General features: G+C 58.3%; 1 protein-coding gene across 2 annotated transcripts in view; it reads left to right on the plus strand.

Moving 5' to 3' along the window:
• IFFO2 (intermediate filament family orphan 2) overlaps positions 1 to 24136 on the plus strand; it is a 50314-nt gene that overhangs the window by 17450 nt on the left and 8728 nt on the right. Inside the window, exons 2-5 of one of the 2 annotated variants that reach the window (XM_058718894.1) lie at positions 16537 to 16597; positions 18061 to 18156; positions 19384 to 19524; positions 20679 to 20818. In XM_058718894.1, the coding sequence (XP_058574877.1) occupies positions 16537 to 16597; positions 18061 to 18156; positions 19384 to 19524; positions 20679 to 20818 (438 nt within the window). The remainder of the gene's footprint in view (positions 1 to 16536; positions 16598 to 18060; positions 18157 to 19383; positions 19525 to 20678; positions 20819 to 24136) is intronic. The other variant, XM_058718895.1, reaches the window with a different exon arrangement.

The following is a 24136-nucleotide window of genomic DNA, read 5'->3' on the forward strand; positions in this document are numbered from 1 at the left end:
CCCCGGGGGTGGTCAGAGCTTCCTCTTGCAGATGGGTCCAGAGAGGTGCTAGGACAGGCCCAGGGTCATGCAGTGACTCAGTGCAGGCAGCCGGGACTTGTACCCAGGCCTTCTCGCGGCTGTGCCTCAGGGCGGCCGCTCACAAGCAGATTTATCCAGTGAATACCGGTTGAGGGCCTACTATGCGCCGGGCACTTGGGAGACTCTGGATACCAGACGGCACCCCCATCCCAGGGTGGGGAAGGGGGAGCCCAGAGGACAAACCCCCTGCAGGGAAGAATGGCATGACTCAGCCAAGCCCAGGACCCTGGACCTGAAGCCACCCCCAGCAACTGGAAGCGGGTCCCCCTCGCTAAGATGACGCTTAGTGTTCCTAATCTTGTACAATCCCCACAACCCAGGAGGTAGGAACTGTTGCTGTCCCATTTCACGGATGAGGAAACTGAGGCTCAGAAAGAGGTGAAGTCACTTTTACTAGGTCACCAGCTTGGGAAGTGGCTGAGTCTGTCTGTCTGATGACAAAGTACTTTGAGGTAAGGGACGAGGGAGCTGTGTGAGTGGCCTCATCCCTTCCCCCCGGCTGCTCCTGCTTGTCTGTCTGTCTTGGACCATCTCCTTTTCTGGCTTCTTGCTCAGCCTGGGCTGGGGGTTGTGTGGTGGGGGGGCCACGTCTCAGGGAGAAGAGAGGCCCCAGCGGGGCTTGAGCCTGAGAAGAGACGCCATGCTGGTTCTGTGGCAGGATCCGGGCAGTGCTTGGGGGCCCCCTTGGGATGATCTCTGGGTTTTAATTTTTTTTTTTTTTTTTTCAACGTTTTTTTATTTATTTTTGGGACAGAGAGAGACAGAGCATGAACGGGGGAGGGGCAGAGAGAGAGGGAGACCCAGAATCGGAAACAGGCTCCAGGCTCCGAGCCATCAGCCCAGAGCCTGACGCGGGGCTCGAACTCACGGACCGCGAGATCGTGACCTGGCTGAAGTCGGACGCTTAACCGACTGCGCCACCCAGGCGCCCCATCTGGGTTTTAAAAGACTCCCTGCCCATTGGAGGGTGCTAGAGGCTGGGCCGGGCCTACAGGAACCTCACTTCAAGGGCCACACAGCCAGGGCCACGCTGGGCTCAGTGTGGCAGGTCAGCGGGGGAGCCTTAGCGCTTTGCTCTTGGGGTTTGGAGGCGTTGCGGCTCAGGGTCCATTCTGAGCCCTGGAGGCTGACGTACACGCTTCCTGACCCCTCTTCCTCCTCTTATGAGGCCAGCTGGCACAGAGAAAGGAGCCAAGGCTTTGGGATGTGAGAGACTGTGTTCTAATCCAGCATCGGTCACACCATCAGGGGAGCAGAGGCAGGTGAGCCGGGTGTCATGAACTTGGGCTCTGAGGCCAGACGGCCTGGATTCAAGTCCCGGCTCTGCCACTTTCGAACTCTGTGACCTTGCGCAAGTTGCCACCCTTCCCTGGGCCTCAGTTTCCTCATCTGTAAAATGGGCTTCATGATGGCATCTACCTCCTAAGCCAGTTGTGAGGACTGAAGGAGTTAACAGTGCTCATCACAGATACCACTTCACGGCGTTGGCTGTTGTGATTATGTGATGCTGGATAAGTCGCCTCCTCTCTGTGAGCCTCAGCTTCCCTGTCAGCAGAATGGGGACGAGGAATCTCGAGGCTCCAGTCAGGTCTCTGCCGGAAGCCTTCCTGTCACAGCAGGTTCTCTGTCCTCTGAGAGTGGTGCCCCAGCACCAAGGATGGGTGGGTGGGATACTCTGTGTGTGTGTGTGTGTGTGTGTGTGTGTGTGTGTGTGTGTGTGTTGGGTGTCCCGGTGCCTTCCTCACTGGCTGGGCCCGCATGATGGCAGGAGGCTGGTATTAAGCAGTGAGTCTGTCCCCTTGAGCTGTATTGAGTCACTAATCCCTCTCTTGGCGCAGACAGTCGCCGACTAATCACCTGTCCGGCCATGCTTGGAGCCTTCCCGGCCAGTTGTGGGGATTAGGATGCTGCACACTCGAGCAGTGCCTGCCCCGGCCCATTCTCAGTTACACAAGCCCCGCGTGTAATTAGCTTCCTGGGTCCTTGTCACCCTTCCCTCCTTCCTCCCCGGTAATTTGCTCAGGAATGTCCTCCTCCCCTTACCGTGGTGTGGCGGGAAGCACATGGGCTCTGTGTTCCAGTCCCTGCTCTGCTGCCGCCTGGCTGTGTGACCTTGGGCACGTCACGTCACCTCTCTGAGCTTCAGCCTTCCCACTGACAAACGGCCCGGGCTCCTGTGCATCCCCTTCGGACATCCTGGGATCCCGTGTTCTGAGATTTTCTTTTGTCCACACACGGAGCCTGCTGTGTTTGCCTGCTCTCATATAACCCAGGTGGGGGTCATTGCCCCCATTTCACAGATGAGGAGATCAAGGCCTAGGGAGGGGACTTGCTCAAGGCTGCAGGGCCTTGGTTTAAATCCGGGGTGGGCTGTGTGCCCCCTCCTTCCCGGCGGGCTCCCCTTGGCTTTGATCCCTTATTTGTGCAGGCTGCACATTTGTTAAGGGAAACTTGGAATCCGAGGCAGGGAGCCCACGCCTGCTTGGGTGCATAAGTGCTCCCAGTGAATGATGTGGCTTTGATGGGGAGGTTACACTGAGCTGCGGACCCACAGTGCCTTGCATTTACCTGCCGGGCGGCACAGTCACTTGGAATAAACAACGGGAGACCCAAAGTGCACATTAGGTTTCCAAAATAGCCTTGGGAGTTGCTGTTTTCCCTCAAAGCTGTAAACATATCTCTGGGTGGGGCCTCCCCAGCCTCCTGGGCACAGACCCCACCCCACACCCCCACCCTGCCGGGCCTCCTGCTTTTTGGCCTGGGTGCCCAGAACCCCTGCTGGCTTCTGGAGTTGAGCGACAGCGAGAGCCCCGGGGTCTGAGAGCTGCTAAGAGCGCCTGATGTTGGGGATGGGATGGGGGGGAGCGTCTCTGGGGGCTTGGCCAGGCCTGAGCAGAAAGACAAGGCCCTGGGGATGGAGGGCTGTGAACTCACCTTCCCGTCATCAGTCCCATGGGAGGCGGGCCTGGGTGACCAGGTGACAGAAGAGGATGACTGGAGGAGAGCAACAGAGCTGGCAGGGAGTGTGGAGGTTGGGGAAACCGAGGCTGATGGGGAGGGGCAGGCCGGGAGGTCATGCCCAAGGCCGCACAGTGGATCAGGGCTGCACTGACTCTGGCTTGGATGTCCTAGGAAAGGCCCTGAAGGTGACGCTCGAGGCACCTGTTCTCCAGGAAACATGTATCTGGTGCCTGCTGTGTTCCAGGCTCCGTGCTGGGCTCCGGAGTTGCAGCCGGGAGCCAGGGGTGGTGGGCCTGGCCTTGCAAGAGTTGAGTTCAGTAGGGAGACCGGCCGGGGAACAGATAACCTCAGTAGCAAGTGAGTGAAGCCTTTGGAGTACAGAAGTAGGGTGCTAGACCTTGACAGGGAAGGCTTCCTGGGGGAGGAGGAAGAGGCAGATAAATTAGGTCCTGAAGTTGGTATAAGATGAGGAGGAGAGAGAGGTATGACCCGGGGGGGGGGGGGGGGGGGGGAGGGGCGTGTAGAACAGAGCCTTCTAGACAGAGTGTGCAGCACACGCATTGGAGGTGTAAGGCAGCTTGGCACACCTGGGGTGGGGGCACCACGGGGGATGCTGTTTTATGTTGCCCCAGGCTACCACGAGCCACCTGCTCCAGGGTTCGTCAACCTCCACGCTTTTGGAAGAGAGGTGTCGGGCCCACTGCTCAGATGAGCCCGATCTCCCAACACTTTGCTCCTTGGGGAGGGCGGGGTGTCACCCCAGTGAGGGTGAGGAAGGGCGGTATTCATGGCGGGGTCCTCTTCCACCAGCCTTTTGATCGGTGGGAAAACGGAGGCACAAAACAGTGTTGCTGCGCGAACTAGGGTGGGGACCCCGGGACCCTGCTCTTCCTGGGCTCCCTGAGCAGCCGTCCAGTCTCCAGCAGCTGCTGAACCCCGCAGGAGTATGCCCTTGTCACACACAGCACTTCAGAGGGGCACTAAAGCCTCTTCTGCACCCTTGACCCAGCCACTCGCTCCGCTGGGACAACTGGACAGATATGCAAATGTGTGTATGTACCAGGATGTTCTTTGCAGTGTTGTTTAGATTGGTAGGACTTGGGAATGACAGTGCGGGACCCGTGAGATCAGCGGTGGCACGGCCACCTGCCATGTGACCCGCCCAGAAGGATGCTTGCCATACATTAAGCGGAGAAAGCACGCTTGAATGCCGCAGACAGTCTCATCCCATTTTCGCTTTTATTTATTTTATTTATTTTTATTTTTTTAAATTTGTTTAATGTTTTATTTATTTTTGAGACAGAGAGAGACAGAGCGTGAGCAGGGGAGGGTCAGAGAGAGAGGGAGACACAGAATCAGAAGCAGGCTCCAGGCTCTGAGCTGTCAGCACAGAGCCTGACGCGGGGCTTGAACTCACAAACTGCGAGATTATGACCTGAGCTGAAGTCCGACGCTCAACGGACTGAGCCACCCAGGCGCCCCGCCATTTTCGCTTTTAAAAGATATACTCTCATAAGGAAGCACTGAGAAGCGTGAAGGTGATTCTCTTGGAGAGGGGGGATTGGGTGGGGTTTTAATGGTTTTGTTTCACTTGCCTGATTTCTTGTGTAATCCTTGTGAAATACGCATGCAGCGTAAAACAAAGGGAAAGTGAGCAGGTATTTTTGTCTCTTAAAAGTCTGAGTGGTTTTGATTTTTTGGCTGACACATTACATCATTCAAAATTTAAAAAAGATGCAAGAGAGGAAACTCTCACACAGGCTGCAACATGGGGGAGCCTCCAGGACATTATGTTTAATAATTAGTGAAATAAGCCAGTCACAAAAGGGTAAATACTGTAGGGTTCCACTTATGTGAGATCCCTAGAATAGTCCATTTCATAGAGACAGAAAGTAGCAAGGTGGGCACCAGGGGCTGGGGGAGGAGGGCATGGAGAGTTAGTATTTGATGGGTGCAGAGTTTCTGTTTTGCATGGTGAAGGGTTCCAGAGATGGACAGTGGTGATGGGTGCACGATAGTGTGAACGTGCTCAATGCCACTGAGAGGTACACTTAAAGATGGTTATGGCGGAAGGGGGCGCCTGGGTGGCTCAGTCAGTTGAGCATCCGAGTCTTGGTTTCGGCTCAGGTCATGATCTCACGGTTCGTGAGTTTAAGCCTTGCATCGGGTTCTGCACTGAAAGCATGGAGCCTGCTTGGGATTCTCTCTCTCTCTCTCTCTCTCTCTCTCTCTCTCTCTCTCTCTCCCTCCCTCCCCCCCCGCCTCTCTCTCTCGCTCTCTCTCAAAGAATAAGTAAACATTAAAAAAGTTAAAAAATGGTTATGATGGTAAATTTTGTATTTGTATCTTATTATTGACTTAAAAAAAAAAAGGAACAGCAGGAAACAGAGTGACAAGCCTCCCTCCCACCCACCCTGTCCCCTAGCCACGTGGTTCTCTCTCTGGAAGCAACTGCTGTTTTCAGGGTGGTGATGGATTCTCGGTTTCCTCCCCGCTGCCCCTGGGGGTGCAGACGGGCAGGGACAGCTCCCGTCCATTCGTGGACAGAGCAAAGACGCCTCACGGCCCTGAGAGCCCAGGATCAGCAGCCCCTTCCGTCCCCGCTTCCAGACCTTCCTGCCTTATGGGTTGAGGGATTGAGTACTTGAGGGTCAAGAAGCCAGAGGTGCCGCTTGGAGAGAGCTCCGGGACTGGCCTCCCTCTCTCAATGGGAGGGGGACATTCTTCATCCACTTCTTTGCCACTGCCTGCCACGTGGCTCCCGAGTGCGCACTCGGGAAATGTTTGTTGAAACTGTCGCAGGGGAGAGAAGACGGAATCCAAGCTGACAGCCAGACTGAGCTGGGCTGCAGTGGCTGCTGGGAGGCTGCTGAGCTCGGTGACCCAGAGACACTCGACTCTCATTCCCTGGGGCGTCCTCGTGCCCAGTCTTGTGCCGGGTGCTGGGATGTGGTGCTGGATTTTGGACACCAGGGAGATGAGAGGTGCTCCCGTGTCTTTGTTCGATGGCTCCATGCGTTACCAGGCACGGATAGCAGGGCTTTGGGTTGGCACCCAGGTGCGTCCTGTCTGGTGTGGTGTCCGGGGCCCTGGCCAGTTCACTTAGCGGACTGTCACCCCAAGCTGAGCCATCCGTTCTCCGTGGCGGGGCCGGCTAATCAGAGCTTCCGTCAGTTGAGTGTTTACTAGGCGCTGGGCTGCACGCTAAGTGCTTAACGCACACGGACGCGATACACTTGAGTGTAAGCTAAAGCTTCCATTGGCACCCGCCTTAAAGGTGGGGAAGCTGGGGCGCAGGTTAAGTGCTTTGCCCAGAGGCAAAACCCTGCCCTTCCCAACATCCCGGTCCGGGGAAGGAAGGTGTGAGGCCTCTGCCGTCAGTGCCTGGGGGCCTGATGGCAAACTGCAGCCAGCCTTCTCCCCGTGCTTTCCATAGGGCAGCAGAGCGAGAAGAAGCGGAGACCATTTTACAGATGAAGAAACCGAGGCCCAGAGAGACCTCAGAGCTAGTTAGTGGCAGCAGGATAGGGCAGGGAAGGAGAGCCTCCGTTTGTGCAGAGCCTGCACCTTATCACCTGTTTCACAGACCAGAGCAGCCCCCGAGGAGGGTCCTCTATGATCCCCGTGTCACGATGTCCAAAGAGGGAGGCTCAGGGGCAGGAAATCATTTGCCCGGAAGCACATGGCTGGTCATGTTGGGCTTTGAACCCATTTCGATCTGACTCCAAAGCCAGTGCCTCTTTTGCTGGTCACATGCTGGCCCCAGTGGGTTGTCGGGCGGGGGGATGGCGAGGTTGCAGGCAGATGGGTCTTGGCCACTGGAGGTGGAATGCTAATGCCTTTGTCCACCTGAGCTCTGGGGCCTCGGAGGTGAGTAAACAGGCAAAGCAAATACCCTGGCTGAGCAGCTCTCTTCCAAGTCAGTGACTGAGACCCCGCGAACCCACATCTGTGCACCTGACCCTGGGATGGTAATCTGGGGTGTGCTGGAGGGCGTGGTGGAGAGTGGGGTTCACGGAGCTGGTGGTAAGACACTCTTAGCGCTGAGAAGCTGCTCAGCCTTGGAAATCAGATGGACCAGGCTTTGCACCTGGACCTCTGTTTGCGTGTCGGTGAAGCGGGCATGAGGACCCTAGGTGGGAGGACAGTGACGAGGCCAGCACGTACTAAGCATTTTCAGGGCAATGTAGGTCCTTCCCCTTCTCCTGGGAGAGCGAGTCTGATGAGAGAGGCAGGGGAGTGACAGCTCACGGATGCCATGAAGAGGACATGTGCCAGGACTGGAAACCTCCAATGGACATAGTGACTCATCCTGGGGAAGTCAGGAAAGGCTCCCTGGAGGAGGTGTTGAAGGTGTAGCAAGCCTCAAAGAAGTTGGAAATGGTGCCCCAGAAACCTCATGGTGGTTTACGATTTGGGGTGCAGATTCCTCCTTGCCATGAGATGCCCTTTGAGACACTTTGCTTCTCAGAAGTGATCTGGTTTGTGAGGGGCAGTGCCCGCTTGGGTGTGGTTTCTGGACAGAGGCACTGGAAGAAGGGTGCTGCCCAGCATACAGCCTCCGGATTACAGGCACCCCCAGAGCGCCCGGGTCCCTATACCTGTTTCGGTACATGGCAGCAGGGTGGAAAGGGCACTGGGGATCTGGGCAGCCAGGGACACTGGCTGACTGAAGCAGATGACTCCCTAGAAGCAGCCCACGCCTCAGACTGGCATTGGGGCAGGTGACCAGGGGCTTCTCTGAGCCCGTGAGGATGCCTCGTGCCTGTCGGGGTTGCGCCGTGAGACCAGCTGGGTTCTGGCTGGAGGGACCTCTCCTGCCTTGGTCTCTCTGGCCGTCACGGTGGCCCTTGCCAGGACAGACAAAGGGCTGAGCACGTGCCCATTCATTCTTGGGGGATGTCCGGGGGCATGGAGGGCAGAAACAGGACATTGGCTGGGTTTTGTGGTGATTATGGCAGCACAGGGGCTCTGGAGCCAGCCAGTCCTGGGTTCCAGTCTGGCACCTACGCTGTGTGGTCCAGGGCTGCTCTCTCAGTCCCTGGACCTCTCTGACCATCTGTCCTCGGGAAGTCACGTGGGTGAGGAGGATGATGGTGTGCCGGGCGCTGTTCTAGGTGCCTGTCATATGTGAGTCCGCTGAATATTTGCAAAAAACCCTGCGAGGTAGGTGGGCTTACCAAGGCTCAGAGAGGGTGAGTAGCCTGCTCTAGGTCACAGAGCCACAGGACGTATAGCTGGGGTTTGATCCCAGCACCCTCCAGAGCCCCTGCCCTTGTCTTCACTACACACATTGGGTTCGAGGTCCAAGACTGGTGTCTCAGATGTCTTCAGACTTTGAGGCTTATCAGATCGCTTTGTGGTCAGCATGGGGTTTTTGCCTAGGGACTGTGGAAATCGTTTTCTGGCCTGGCTGGTTGGGCTCTTAGAATTTATCCAGCTGGACACCATTGCGTTAAGAATGGGAAAGTGATGCTTGAGGAGGGAAGGGACTTGCCCGAGGTCACATGGCAAGTTAGGGACCGACGGGCCAGATACAGGGTTTCTTGCATGACCCTGGCTGCTGTGTTACCTAAGGATATGTGGGCCTACGGAGCGGGGTCCAGTCAAGGGCTTGCCAGTCTCCCCCTTCGACCTCTTTCAAGGCCTGGTGGCCCCCACGGAGAGCCCCGGAGGCTTGCCAGCCGCCCGGCAAAGGGTGCTCGTGACCACTGAGAAACAGGGAGGGAGAGTGCGGATGATTCCATGCAGCTCATGGGCAGGGCTGGCTTTTGTCTCACCTCCTCGCTGGGGAAACTCACGGGCAACTGAATTTCAGTGCCACCCCTCTCGGTAGCTTCCAGATCCCCAGAGTCGGAGGATGAAGTGCCCCTGCTTATTAGGTGGTCCTGGGCACACCACCCTGTCTCTCCCTCCCCACCCCCCCAGGTGACACCAGTTGTAAGAATGGCCAGGGGTGCCTGTGGACGCTCACATGAGCTTGTCTAACCTGCCCGTGAACCCTGCAAGGTAGGACAGAGGAGGAAACTGAGGCTCCTGGGTAGTGGTACGCAGGCCCCCAGGAATCACAGAGTAGCTGGAGGCTTCCTCCGTTTCCATGCCCTTCTTAGTGGGGTCAGTAGAGACTCCTATCATCTTTGATTCTAGAAGGCCCTGGGCGCCTCATGGCAAAGCCTTGTCGGCTGGGCTCCCTGGACGGGGCTGCATTTCAGGTTGCAAGCAGGCCCGTGCGTGCGCGTGTGATGGCAGCTTGCCAGCTAGGGGTGCACACGAGGCACGGTGGCTGCTCGCCGCGGCCCATCACCAGCTCACAGCCCGTGCTCCGGCCTGCCCGGGCCATTACTGCCCGCCTGTAATGGAATCGGCTGCCCTGGTTAAGTGTACACATTAAATTAATACCTCCTCCGTGGAGACAATCAGTTGGCATTTAATTTGTGTTTCCTTCCGAGCAGCGGAGCACAGCTGGGCAGCCGGGCTGGTCGTGGGCACGTCTGCACGGGGTCCCTTCCCTGGGATCGGGGGCTCAGTGCAGATGGGAGCACCAGAGTCCGCGGGGAGGAGGACGGGGAGCACGAGTGAGGCGGTGCCTGGAGGTACCCGTGACAGCGGGGCTCAGGGGCAGGGGGAGCCCCTCTGCTCGCAGGCTGGGGGACCCAGCCCTCCTTCTGCTGGAGAGCAAAGATACAGTAAAGCACGGGAGAGGTTCGCGTTGTCAGACAAGGGGGTGCTATGGCGTGGGAAGTTCTGGGGGGCTCAGCAGAAGCCAGGAGGGTGAGGGGCTCCGGATCGTCACCTGCAGCTCGGCCTCTGTTGAGGTGCCCACTCTGATCTCCTGCCCGTGGGCTTGGGTGAAACTGCACTTGCACAAAGGGTCCCCCTGGTCTGCCTGCGGGCCTGCCACCTTGTCCCCCAGCTTGGGTATTGGTCTGGGCCCCAGCTCTGCAGTGAGGCCAGGGGTGTGGGGAGGGGAGCAGCGCCTCTGTGCGTCTGTGAGTGGGCTCACCCCCTCCGCCGTCCCGGCGGCCTGCACCCGGCTGTGCTGCCGCGGGGTGGGCTCCCCGGGGTCCGGGTGGAAACCGGTCTCTGCCACCTGCCCTCCGCCAGAGGCCAGACCCACGCTTGGCTCAGAATGAGCTTTTCCACCGATGGCTCCAGCCTATCCTCACCTGAGCCGGCTTCCCATCACCTGAGTGAGTCAGCCTGGGTGTGCCAGCTGCTTCCCTTCCCTGGAAAGGTGTGGACCATTCCTGTGGCACCCTCCCAGCTCTCTGGGGTCTGGGCGCCGGAGCCACAGCGGTGGCAATTCACCGTTCACGTGGAGCTGCCCCCTATTCATTGTCTGCTCCATGCGGGGGGCGGGACTGGGTGTTTTCACCCGTTCTGCCCACCGCAAGCGGTCCTCACGACCACCCTCAAGGGGGATGGAGAGCTTCCCCTCTCGCAGATAAGGAAGCTGAGGCCCAGAGAGGGTGATTGATTTGCCCAGGGCCACACAGCTGGGAAGTGGCCGGGGCAGGATTCAAACCTAGGAGTCTCCAGGACTTTCCCCCCGGCAGCCCCATGGGCTGTCCCTGAAGCCTTAATTGTTTGGCTGGGGCTGTACCCACTTTCCTCTGGAGCTAGGGCCCCATGGCTTCTTTCTCTGACGGCACAGGAAGTGAAAAATCTGTGAGTCAGTCCCTCTGCCAGTGACTTCAGCTTGGCTTCCCGCCCCCCAGCAGGCCAGGCTTTGTCGGCCCCTTTCCTGAGGCTCTGTGTGTCATCATGAGGGGCTGGGGGAGGGGGCGGGCCGGGAAGCGGCCCACCCCCTCCCCCCAGAGGCCCGCCAGGCTTCTCCTCCATCATGTGGTTGCAGTGGTGGCTCCTCCGGAATGCAGGGAGACCACATCAGGCTGGGGCGGGTGCTGCCACCTCCTGTCCCGGCCCCTTGCCTCATGCGTGTTCTTCTGCTAAGGTAGTGGCCGAGGCCCCAGCTGCAGCTTCCTTTGGTGGAGTCATTTCCTCTCCTTGTCCTTTGTCCTGACATCCCTGCCTCCCCTCTTCAGCCCCTAGGGCAGTGGGAAGTGGGAGAGGGAAGCTTTCTCCTTCTTCCTGCCCCCTTCCTGCCCTGGCGGTCCCTCCCCCCGGCCTTCCTCTCCCTGGAGTGGACAGAGCTGAGCAGAGGGCACTGCCGGGAACTCTGCTCCTGGGAGCCCCGAGGCTGGGGTGGTGCAAGCTCAGGGTGTTCCGGGCGGAGGGGGTGAGCAGGAGGGCTGAGGAGTGATTGCAGCTTGGATCCATCCATCCATCCATCCATCCATCCATCCATCCATCCAACCAACAGATGCATGCAACCGTTTGGCTCCTGACCAAGTGCGGGTGGGTTTTGCAGCGCCGAGTGCAGACATGGTAATTATAACCAGTTCTCTGTACTGGAGGAAGGGCCGGACCCCCGGCTTTAGACCCGACTCCTCTGCTGACTTGTATGACGGCACCCCTCCTCTGAGCCTCTTTTCCCGCCTAGAACAGGCATCTCACTCATCTTTCCTTCGTGCCCCATCAGGCCAGGGCACAGGGTACCTAAGACTTCTGAGATGGGTGCCGGAGGGCTTCTCCATGCTGCCCGCACGCACATCCAGGGTCCTGATTTGTGCACCGCACGGTTCGAGCCCCTGCCCGTCTTTTGCATTGGCACAGACTGCCGCTGCCCTTGTCTGCTATCCCGTACAGCCGCTGTGCTGTGGGTCATGCTGGGCTCCAGGGTCTCCAGGGGCGCCATACATCAGCCCCTTCCTCGCCGGGATCTTGGTTTCTCCGTCAGTTCCAGGCTCCAGGCAGTGGGAGGGTTTGAGCACAGGCCTCTGGAAGGATTGGAATAACTGAGTCGCAGGGGGCAGGAGGCTAGGCGGGTGGCCAGGAGACGCACCCTGAGGTCCAGCCCAGCTGGAGCTGGGGGCTGGTCGCATGACCATTCAGAGAGTGTGGGAACAGAATGGTTCTCTGGTGTGTGTTGGGGCCATGCTGTCACGTGTCGGTGGAGAGACCCAGGCTCTGAGGGATGGAGACGGGTGCTGGGGGAGGCTGAGCCTGAGTTCGGGCTCACATCCCTCTGCCTCCTGATCCTTGTGAGCTGGGGCCTAGGCTAAGAGAGCAGAGGGCACTCTGCCTTCAGCTTCCTGTGTGACCCTGGGCCTCAGTTTCCTTAGCTGTACCCTCAGAGGTTTGAACGAGGTGAACGCTGGTCCCTTTCGGCCTTCGCATTTGGAGGTTCTCTGAGTACAGGTGTGAAATAGAAACGATCCCACTTTGCTAGCTGTGCGATCTTGGGTAATGCTCTTGGACTTGAACTTCTTCATCAGTAACATGGAGATCATAACTGTACCTAGGGGCGCCTGAGTGGCTCGGTCGGTTAGGCGTCCGACTTCGGCTCAGGTCATGATCTCACGGTTCGTGAGTTCGAGCCCCACGTCGGGCTCTGGGCTGACAGCTCGGAGCCTGGAGCCCGCTTCGGATTCTGTGTCTCCCTCTGTGTGCCCCTCCATTGCTTGCCCTCTGTCTCTCGCGTTGTCTCCAAAATAAGTAAACGTTAAAAAAAAAAAAACTTAATAACTGTACCTAGAGGTTAGTGTGAGGCTTGTTTAAATGAGGTGATGCACGTGAAGCTCCTGAGAAGGGTGCCTGGCCCACCGTGTGCACTTGGTCTGTATTAGCTGCTCTGCTAGTGTTCTTACCCTCTTCCTCCTCCCCCATCGTTGTCTGCCTTGCCTGCCGCAGAGGCTGTCGGGAACATCGGAGCGCTCGGAGGAACCGGCCTCAGAGACTGCTGTCCGAGGGTGTCTGCAGGGTGGGGAGGCGAGAGCAGGTCCCTGTGTGTGGTTGGAGCATAGCTGGTGCCCGGGCTGGGCCCCGAGCACTTTCTCTGGAGGTCCCCGACATCGTGGCTGGCTCTCTGGGTCAGAGCCAGGCGTGATGAGGTCCCACGGCCAAGTGGCGGGGGAGGCAGGGGTCCTGAGACCCATCCTCATCTGCAGAATGGGGACAATCCTTGGCGGTGGGGGGGTGGGGGGAAGGTTAGGTGGTATTTTATATTTTACGTGTATATGAATGCCTAACTTGGTGAGCCCCACCCAGACGGTGACCAATAACTGTCCCTCCTCTCCCTTCTCTTACCCCACACTTTAAGAAGGAAAAGCTGGAAGTTTTATGAGCCATTGGGCCAGGGCAGGCAGGGGTGGCTCAAAGTGACGCAGGCCACCTCGGCCCCGGCTGGAGTTATCTCTGTGCTCCGGGCCTTTGTTTTCTCCGCCCGTAAAATGGGGAGAGGTTTCTCTGCAGCTTTATAGTGTACCACGTGAACACCCTTGCTCAGCGGTGGGCCAGGCGTGACAGCCAGGAGGGCGAAGGCTTAAAAGACTTGATAGTGGACTGGCCCCTGACCCCTAGCAGGTGGGTCCCCTTCCCAGTGGTGGCGGCCACTCCCTGGCCTCCCTGCTGCCCATCTTTGCTGATGCGGGTGCCTCCGCCCGAAACGCCCGTCCTGCTGAAACCTTATTCCCGTGGGCAGATCCAGGTCAGGGGAGGGGACCGTGCCCGGGACAGAGGCGTTGGCATTTCAGAGGCCACAACTTAAAAAAAAAAACTTGACCCGCGTTCCGTCAAGCTGCGTGCTCCCTCCTGCGCCGAGCGGCAGAGAACACGGGGCATCTGGGGCCCCTTAAGAAGCACATCACCGACGTCCTTCCACCCCCGTCAGCCAGCGCGGCTGAAGGGCAAAGCTTTTCTGCAGTGTCAACGCTGGAGCCCGCCAGAGCCAGGTTTTCCCACTGCAGCTGGGAGGTGTGGCGGTGTGGGCAGCAGATTTGGTCTGTCAAGCCAGCTGCTGTTGACACGCCGGGGTCTGCCCTGGGTCTTCTGGGAGCAGGCCTGCCGGCTGCCCACCCGGCCCGGCTTTGGAAATGAAAAGGCCCATGAAGTCATCTGTGCGAGGGCATCGATGTCGGGATGCAGCTTAGAAACCCCAGCGAGGTGTGGGGCCGCTCCGCGTGCTGTGGCGCAGGGGAGCCCGTTAGAAATGCCTCGTGTCCGCCCCGCCCCGCCCCACGCCTGCCGAGTCCGAACAAGGTCCCCGGGGTGATTCCTGTGCACATCGCAGCGTGGTTCTTGCTGCTCTAGAGCGCGGTCCGGGCTCGAGTCCCATCCCTGCTTACCAGCTGGGTGGCCTCAGACGAGTTCCCTCACCTCTCTGAACGTCAGCTCTTGCATTGAGCAGGTTAATAAAAATTCACACCGAAGCCCGTGTGTATGAGGCACTGAACTCGGTGCGTGGGGCACAGACTGTGCGGGCCCATCAGTGGTTGTCGCTTCGGAGACCTGGCTTGTGTCTTTGCTCTGGGTCGACTGGGGGCAAATCTCTGGGCCTCATTTGCCCTCTCTGTGCGATGGGTCTGTTAACCCCTCTGTCACTTCCCTCATCGAAAGGTTGCTCAAAGGAAAAGTGAGAGGGGCCAGGCCTCATCTCCAGGAGCCCGTCTGAGAAGCGGATGTGTGTGGGCGAGGTGCCCCTGGGTGCCCACCTCTTCACCCCTCGCGGCCCCCTTCTCTGCTACTCCTGCCCTTGCGATAGCGAGGCCGGCTTGCAGAAGGCAGCCTGCGGCCCTTCCCTGCACCTGCTCTGCTCGGCAGCTTGGAATTGAGCCCCCTGCCCCTCTGAGAGCAGCGTGGCCAGGAGAGATGATTCAGCTCAGACCCGTGTTCTGGGCCTTGGCCTCCCTTGAGAGAAGCCCCAGGAGCCCCATGCTGCGTGGAGGGCAGCCTGTGAACTTCTCCCCACCCTGGGTTCCTGTCTCCCACGGTGGGCCCGGGGCGGGACTCCTGGCCTTGCTCCTGACATACCAGCTGACCTTGGACAAATTCCCTATGTGCTGTGGGCCTCGGGTTCCTCATGTGTACAGTGGGGGGGTTCGGTGAGATGGTCTGGCCTGGGGTCGGTCCTTAGCTTCTCTGCCTGCCTCTCCTTAGCTTTCTCGGTGCCCTTCATCCCTGGCAGGAGCCCCAGCCCCAGTCCCACTGCCCTCCAGGCTCTGGACCCGGCAGAGCTAGGCCTGCCTGCCAACACCAGGGGGGTTGGTAGAGACCAGAGGGAGCGAGGGAGAAGGGGAGCATGTAGGGGAGAGGAGGAATTTTCCTGTGTGTGTGCAAACAGTATCCGTGTTCTCTTGTTTCCAAAAGCCAGTGACGTAACCTACCCTTCATCCATTCTTCCCCTCTGGCCTATTTTTAGCCGGCCCCGACAGCATCCTAAAAGGCTTCCAGACTCGCCTGCTCTGAGGCCATGTAGGGAGGCGGCCATAGGGTGAGGAAAGAGACAAGCTCATCGGTGTGTCTCAGGAGGGCGGGAGGGAGGGGACCTCTTCCAGGCTTCCTCTGGGGAGGGAGGGGAGCTGGGTGGGGAGCCCAGTTACGGCTCCTGTGGGTCCTGGGTCTACAGGGGGCCTGGCAGGGTTACAAGTACTCGGTCTGGAGCCTCCAGCCTGGGTTAGAGTCCTGGCTCCACCTGTCCTCACCCTGACCTTGGGCACCTGACTCTGTGCCTTGCTTTCTCCATCCGTAACATGGGGTGACTCTACGGCTGTGCTGGAGGGTTGTTAAGAGGACCGAATTATGTCATATAGAACTGTGCCTGGTACCAAGTAAGCACTCAGGCTGAGCTGGGATCGTTACAGTGATAACTATTAACATCCCATTCTGCCTCCAGTTAATGTTGGGGGGCACACTGGGAGCCCCTGGGTGCCCTCTGTTCTTTCCTGTCCAGCTTTAACTAATGTGTGCCCGAATGAGACAATACACAGAAAGCCCTGGAACAGCGCCTGGCGCATAATAAGCGCTGAATAAGTGAGAGCTATATTTATTGTTTTTGTTTTAATGTAACCAAGCAGACCTGGGTTTGAATTCCAGCCCCACCCGCCAGCTAGCTGAGCGTCTCCGGGTAAGACATTTAACCTCTCTGGGCCTCAGTTTCCGTATCTGTGAGCTAGGGATGATCGCTGTGTAGGAGACTTCTCTGCTGATGAAGGTCGCTACACGACAAGAACCCAAGATCGCAACGATCAGTACAATAAAAGTTTCTTTCTGACGGGTGCAAAGAGCCCCTATCGGGTGCTGGCTGCAGCCGGGCTCCCGTGCTGTCCCGTGTGAGGCAACCATAGCAGGAACAGTGGCATTTGCACGGCACTTTACAGCGTGTGTGAAATAGAGAGTGTGGTCCCTCCGGCCTGCACCTCCCTGCGGTGCTGGTGCCAGCACGTGGCACATGTCACCACCGTCTGATATGGTTATGGGCCGTCCCCCCACCCCTAGACTGGGAGCTCCTGGAGGGCAGGCCGGGATGGGTTCACTGCTGCCCCTTCCTTGTCTGGCCTGGGAACAGGCCCAGGGTGGGTGCTGGCATTGTGTCTGAGGGCTGGACTGGCACGGGGAGCCCACCCTCTGACCACCTGTCCTTCTCGACTCTTGCAGGTGGGAGGAAGAGCTTGCCAAGCGCATGAACCTCCAGACCGTGGTGGACACGCTGCAGGAGGTGAGCGCCCTCGGAGGTTCCGACCGGGAGAGGCTCGCGGGAACTGTGTGGCCAAGGGGCACTGTCGCGGTGGCACAAAGCCCGAGGCCATTCCTGGCTCAGCCCCTGCTCTGTGCTGTTTCCTGTTGCCTTGTCCCCTGCTTCAGACCTAGGAAGGGACTGGCATAGTGTTGCAGAAAAGCTCCGGGACAGGAGTTGGGAAACCTGGGTCTAAGTCCCGGTGCTGACCCCTGCTTGCTGGGTGACGTTGGTCCAGTAACTCTTTCCCACCTCCTCCCCACCTGAGCTCAGGATTGGATGGTTTCTCTCTCTCTCTTTTTTTAAATGCTTATTTATTTATTTTTTGGGGGGGGGGGGAGAGGGAGAGAGCGCACACACACACACAAGTGGGGGAGGGGCAGAGAGAGATGGAGAGAGAGAATCCCAAGCAGGCTCCGTGCTGTCAGCGCAGAGCCTGACGCGGGGCTCGATCTCACGAACCGTGAGATCCTGACCTGAGCCGAAATCAGGAGTCGGACGCTTAACCGACTGAGCCATGCAGGCGCCCCAGTACTGGATGGTCTCTTGAACTGCCCAGCCCCCAGCTTAAGGGAACTGACTTGGGGCGGAATGCCTCGGAGAGGGCGGGTGGCCGTGTCACCAGGTGAGAACGTTCCCTTTCGGTTCTGGCTCTGTGTCTGTGGCTCTGCTTCTCACCCACCTGCTGGGTACCCTGGGCAGCAAACTCCACCTTCTTGGCCTTTGAATAGCGACCCCAGGAGAAGGCAAGGAAAAGTTCTTTCCAACATTAAAAAGGAATTGCTTTCTGATATTTAAAGCACTGATCTTATAAGAGATAGAATAAAATAATGTCAATATGTAGAAGGAAAAGGATGAATGGCTGCCCCCTCCCTTTCTTTTATAACAGAAATCTTTTTATTTACAAACATAACGTGTTCATGGTCACATATTTGGAAAATTCAGAGAAGTACAGGGAGAAAATAAAACCCACCTGCAGTTCTACACCTGCATAGTTAACAAATTGCCATGTGGCCTTCTGGTCTTTTCTGTGCAAACACAGCGACTCTAGACGTATATGTTTGATTAGGTTAACACACATGATGTTGCCATTTTTGAGATGGGAGATGGTTAACCATTGGGAATCTCACATGGACCGACCTCATATTTTAACCTATTGGGATCTCTTGTTATATTAACCTGCTCTTCTCTTAATATCTGCCGGGGACTTTTTCCATACGATGACTATTTCTTTGAGGAGTGTTTTAAGCCGAGTGGTGCCCTGAAGTGAACTGGGCTCAGGAAAGGCAGGCTGGGGTGAGGTCGTCGGCACCCTTTTCCTGGCATGCAGGTGCCAGGCCTGGTGGAACGTCAGGCGTCCAGGGCTGTAGACCCAGGTGCCCAGCCCTTCCTAGCCCTCAGGATGCCTGGCCCCCTAAGCCCGTCCCCATCTCTGTCCTCCACAGGCGGCACAGGAGGCTGAAGCCATCCAGGAGGAGATGAACGAGAAAATTGAGCGGCTCAAGGCCGAGCTGGTGGTGTTTAAGGGGCTCATGAGTGACGTAAGTGCCACCGGCCGCCACCCCAGGCGTCATGACAACCCCACTTCCCCCCCCCACCCATCATGCAAAATGCTTCATTCACTCCGAGGCTCCAGAGCTCGGCTTCTAGTTAGAGTCCTGGCTGGCTGCGTTTGCCCCGTGAGGATGTCGGATGCATCGGAGACCAGCCCCCACCCCTCACTTCTGCTTCCCTTGGTCTGAGTAGAGATGCATTAATCTGCTGCTTAACCCATCCCGCCCTCCCCTGGGCTCCTCTGATGGTCTGTTTGCGTTTGCTCCGACTCGTCCCAGCTCGCCACGTTGAGGGCAGGTGGTGGCCGTGGGCCTCGCTGTCTGGGCACGGGGAGGGCCCAGTGGCAGGTTGCAGGAGGCCCCGGGTCTGGCCCGTGCCAGCCTGAGAGGCTCCCCAGGCCAGCGGCCTGCAGCAGGGTTGCTTTGTAATGTTGGGGAAGGCCAGTGTGTGCATCCTTTTGGCGACTGGAACCTTTCTGAGCGACCACGGGTGCAGGGAGCTGTTGGCAACAAAGACCTCCTTCCTGCTGGGGACCCGGGTTTCCCGCCACCTTCAAGCAGCGGGCCGTACGTAGGGAGGGCCGCCAGAAAGGAGAAGGAGCCCCGATCGCGGGTGACTCAGCCTGGTGTGGCTTCTAGTCCTGAGGGGTGTGGAGCTGGGTGTGGCTGGAAGAAGCCTCTGGGGGCTGCAGGTGAAGGCCACCTGGCTTTCCCTCACTGGGGTCCTGGGGGACCCCCCCCCCCGCCTTGTCTTAGGTGATGCCCTGCTGTCAGCCGTGGGGAGGGGGGTCCTGGGGAGAGAGTGCCACTTGGCAGGACCCTCTGTGGGGGACAGGTGGGGCACGTGGGGTGGGAAAGAAGGGAAGTCTTTCAACAGCGGGAGCTGTCTTTCTTTTTCCTTTGCTCTAACAAATAAACACCGTGTCTCTTGAGGGGATGCCTTCCAGCAGCCCTTAGGGAGGCCGCCAAACAGGGTCTCACATTGTCTACTCAGCGCCAAAGCCTTTAGCTCCTACGACCCCCCCTTCCCCTCCCCTAACCTGAGCAGCGCCGGCCCCACCCCAGACGCCCAGGAGAAGCTCCCCGGCCCCCTCGGACTCTGGACCCCGGGCCTCACGCCCCTCCGCCCCCTCAGGAGCCTGGGAGCGACTCCCCCGCCCCCCTGTGCTTGCTCCAGCCCTCGCTCACGTAACCCCCCTGCTGTCCTCCCTGCAGCCCATGACAGACCTGGACACAAAGATCCAAGAAAAGGCCATGAAGGTGGACATGGACATCTGCCGTCGAATCGATATCACGGCCAAGCTGTGCGATGTCGCACAGCAGCGGAACTCGGAAGACGTGTCCAAGATCTTCCAGGTGAATAGGGCCGCCCTGCTCACCAGCTGCCACTCCCCACTCCCAGAGGGCCTGGCCTCCACCCTGCATGGCCCTATTCCCCCCGAGCCCTGCCCACTCCCCTTCACCCCAGAGGTAGCGTTTACCCACCCCTCTGGCCTCCCCAGGACGAGGTAGAATCAGGCACTCGTAGGCCCCTCAGGCTGTGTCGTCAAGGCGGAGTGCTTCATCCTGCGGCTGAAGAGGCCACTTGGCCCGGAGGGGGGCAGGGTGACGCGACGGGCTCAGGGAGGGAAAGGAAGTGCCGGGACTGGATCTCAGGTCTCCTCACCCCTCAGGGCTCGGCCCACGGGGCGCCATCGACGAGGTCGAGGGCCCTGGCCAGGCTGTGGGAGCCCTGGCAGTTGAGTCTAAGATTTCCCAAGAGGGGCTTTTGGTCTCTATTTTCCGCTTCCACCGAAGAGCCTCTGTCAGTACCCTGGGGGCTTGTCCAGCTGCCCAGAGGGCACGCGTCATTCTCCAAAGGCTGCTTCTTGAATTTTGGGTTGTGGTTTGGCTTTGTGCTTGAGCCCAGGGCAATACGGTGTGTCGTCGCTTTAAGTGCGTGACTTCGGACGTAGCGGGAGAAATCCGGGCTCGTCCACCTCCGCGCCTTCTTGCTGCCGCCTCTGCTGGGGAGCAGGGGTGGCCATTCCAGGCTTTGTTTGGTTTGCTCGTGTCTTGTCTGCTTGGAGTGGAGGAAGCTTGGTGAACCTCGGGCTGCCTGCCCGTTACCTTTGCGTGCGAGCAGGAGGGCTCTGAGTGTGGGGCCTCTGGGCCCCTGTGAGGGGTTTCTCCATCTCTGGCTGGCTCTGACACATCCCGGGTGACTCTGTGCCCCGGGCTGGCCCATCCCTCTCCCCCAGATCATGGGGCTACTGCTCTGATGAAGGGCTGAGCCGGGCCGGCCCATCCCCAGGGGAGGGAAGGGTCAGGCCGTCTGTCCTCTGTCCTGCATGTCTCCGCCTCACGCTCCCTGCTAGCTCTGCCTGCTTCTTAGAGGAGTTCAGCTCTGCACCCTTCCTGGCAGTGGCTACCCCAGCCACGCTCCATCCATCCCGTGGGATGCCGGCTCCCTTCCCAGCCCATCCCAGCAGAGCCTCCCACTTACCTCGATCTCTTCCTTTCCGGGTCAGGTGGTCCCCAAAAAGAAAGAGCGTAAGGTGGCCTCTGACGATGACATCTCCGAGCAGGACGGGGAGGTGAACCGGTTCTCAGATGACGAGGTCGGCTCCATGAACATCACGGACGAGATGAAACGCATGTTTAACCAGCTGTGAGTATCTCCACTGCCCCAGCCCTCCCCGGGGCGGGGGGGGGGGGGGCTCCTCTCCTCTCCAGTTTCCCCAGATTGCTGGGCTGAAAGCAGCCTGCAGATGTGTTTTGTGTGGCCGGCACGGTGTTCTGAAAGAATTTAGATTTATTTTCAATCTTTACAGTTTGGGGAGTTTCACATTCTCAGAAGAGGCCAAGTGGTTAGTGGTGGTCCTGTCAGATCAAGCCTTCCGCTCCCACCATTGTCCTTGCAGGGCAGCGGCGGGGAGGGGAGGGTAGCCAAGCCGATCCACGCACCAGGGCCCCCCAGGCTGGCCGGGGGAGGGCTCCCGACGTCCACTGAGCATCCTGTGTCTGTAAGGTGCTTCCCAAGTGTGACTTCGGGGACTCCAGACAGTCGACCAGGGGGGTTGGATTCCCGTTTCCCCTTTTGTACACGAGGAAACTGACACTCACGGGAGGGAAGCCGCTTGGCCAAGACTACCCCACGGATAACGTGGCGGAGCTGAGATCCAGAGTCAGGCATGTCACCTGTGAGATGCCGCGGGCCAGTGGCAGAGTCCGGGGCTGGCTGTGGTCAGTGGTGGGCTGGAGCCAGCTCGTACCAGCTCATGAAAGCGATCACACACATGTCTGCCCACTCCATGTTCAGTGACGGCACAGGGAAGTCGCTTCAAATCTGCCCTGCTGGGAAACTGGCGAATACTTTCCATCAGGGCTGCTCTCCCCTCCCCTGTGGAAAGCTGGTTTCCTAGAACCCCACCGGCCGTAGTCGCCTAGGGCAGGGACACACTGTGTATGGCCTTGGCCTGCCCAGTGCCATATTCTCAGTCCAAATCCATCTTTAACTCTGACTCATGTAGTGCCCTAAAGTGGGGAGGGGGAGGGGAGAGGAGGCTGCAGCTGTGGCCTCCTATGGGCCTGGAGTCAAAGGGCTGGGCTGGGACAGGGTCTCTGGGGCCCACGTTTCCTCCTGCCCCACGGGCCTGCTCTTGGCTGCTGTTTCTCTGGAGGCCTTCGCAGTGGGGCACCCGAGCCCTGAGAGCTCTGCTTTTCCCCAGGGCTCTGGGTTTCCAACAGCAGGGCTACGTTTGAGCTCTTGGCTCTCCTGAGCCATCGCAAAAACCGCACAGAACCCCTCCAGAGGGGGCACGTGTCTTTCGCAGTTGCCTGTGACATTGTACTCAGCTCAGAAGCCAGGGCACAGCCATCTCCTGATGGCTTCCTGCAAAGCTCCGGGGCTGGCTTAGCATTACAGAGTCCGAGGGTCACTCAGCCCAGCCCTTCACGTACAGATGGGGAAACCGAGGATAAGAGAGGGGCCTGCCAGGAGCTGGAACAGAGCGCGGTCCCTGACTCTCGGTCGAGTGCTTTGTCCCCGACTGGCTGTCTTTGTGCTCAGAGAGATGTCTCCCTCTGCCCTCCTGCAACATCATCCCTGCCCTGGTCCCTTTGTGGCCGAGCCAGGTGACTCTCAGGGAGACAGGAGTCAGAACCGAGCAGGGATGGGTTTGCCTGCCACTTCCTTGTACTTGTCATTCTCTTGACACAGAACTGAGGTGGGCTGTGTTTTGGGGGTTTGCTGTTTGAGGGTGACAGTCTCCTGGACTCTTGATATCATCTTCTGACGTCCCCTCCAAATGTCATACTCTCATCTTTTGGTGACAAGAGAGGCTTTGGAAGAGAACTCTTGGTTGGATCCGGTTGTTCTGAATGTTAGGCTGGGCATTGTCCGCCCCCCAGGCCCAGGCTGGGTTCATTCGCATGGATTCAGGGGCTTTGTCCCCGTTTTCAGAAAGTCACCAGGGGATAGTTAGGCCGCCCAGGAATGGGGTGAGCTGAAAGGGACAGTCCCAAGAGCTGGGTCTGGGGGCTCCACCAGAAGCAGTACTGTGTATACAAAGGAGGTTCCAATGCAAAAACGGGTGCCTGGTGTTGACAGGTCTGAACTAGGTTCAGTATCTAATTAGATTTATCAGTTGTACAGTTGCCTAGATTAAAAAAAAAAATCCTCTGATCCCTCTCCACCCTTGCAGTCCTGGCCGAGGCCATGCTGACCCCACCCTCGGCAGGGCCCCGGGCCCTCCCACTGACATGTCCGTGTCCCCTCGCTATGGACTGGGCAGAGACCCAAGCCAGAGGCTGCCCCCCGGCCGGTTCCACTGATGTCTTTGAATAATGCGCCCGTGTCAGGGCTGTTTTGTTTTGATCAAAATCTGTTGCTTGGGCTTCAGACCAAGGAGAAGGGGAGGAATTTGCTACTTTCCCTGCACCGGGGCCAGCTCCTTGGCTCCGCCTTCTCGATCGTCTGACCCTCCTCTCTTGCCCATCTTCCCATCCTTTCTGGCTCCCCATTACTCAGCCAGGGTTTCCTTTAGATTCCAGACGCTAGAAAGGAAGTGAAGTCAGCAGTCGAGTATGTGTTGCGGTGCCGGTGGACCCCAGGGGCTCGTTTGGAGCTAGTCCAGGCCAGCACTGCCTTCCGACACAGCCCTGGTCCCGGCTCTGGTCCCTGGTCCCAGGTCCCTGGACCCACGGAGCCACCTACAGGATCCAGCAGGAACTGCATTTTGGTGGGGAACCTGGCTCCAGGGGGGGCTCTAGGTAGTTTTTAACCGGAAGTTCTTCTGGGGCCCAGCCTGGTGGCCCCCAGCCTGATCCTTTGGGAAAATAGGGAGCAGTGTCCCGGAGAATCCAGGGAGGAGTTGAAGGAGAGCCCCGGGACTCACGGTTCTCTTCTGTGCCTGATTCGACGGATCAAATGATTTAACCCCCACAGACCTCAGCCTTCCCATCTGATTTTTGAGGTCCCCTCCAGCAGGAGGAGCCCGGGCATCTCCAGAAACCCCTCAGTCCCAGGCCAGCCTGTATGGTCTGTTACTACTTCTAGTCCCGGTGAATAGGGAGGCTCTGAAATTACTTGGGCTTTGAATGCAAACCCGATTTCCAGTGTGTGTTGGTCCAGAAGTCTACCTAATCCCTGCAGCCTTCAGTGTCCTCATCTGTAAAATGGGAGTAATAATTATGCTTGCTTCATAGGAACGTCGTGAGGATGGAATGAAATGCAGTTTAATAGAGGCGTAGCGGCCCGTTCCGTGCCCGGCACATATGGGTGCTCGGTGTGTTTTCCTGGGGAGGAAAACGCTGTGGGAAACATCTGGTTTTTAACCCCAGTGTCTGTTACAAGCAAGCAGTGTGACTTTGGACAAGTGTGGTTTTCTTTCTGAGCTGCAGTTTCCTCATCTGTAAATTGGGAACAATAGCAACCTTTTCCTAGTTGTGCAGAAGAGGATACAAATCGCTAGAAAGGAAGTCAAGT

Source organism: Neofelis nebulosa, chromosome 2, assembly GCF_028018385.1.
Source record: "Neofelis nebulosa isolate mNeoNeb1 chromosome 2, mNeoNeb1.pri, whole genome shotgun sequence".
NCBI classification, from domain to species: Eukaryota; Metazoa; Chordata; class Mammalia; order Carnivora; family Felidae; genus Neofelis; species Neofelis nebulosa.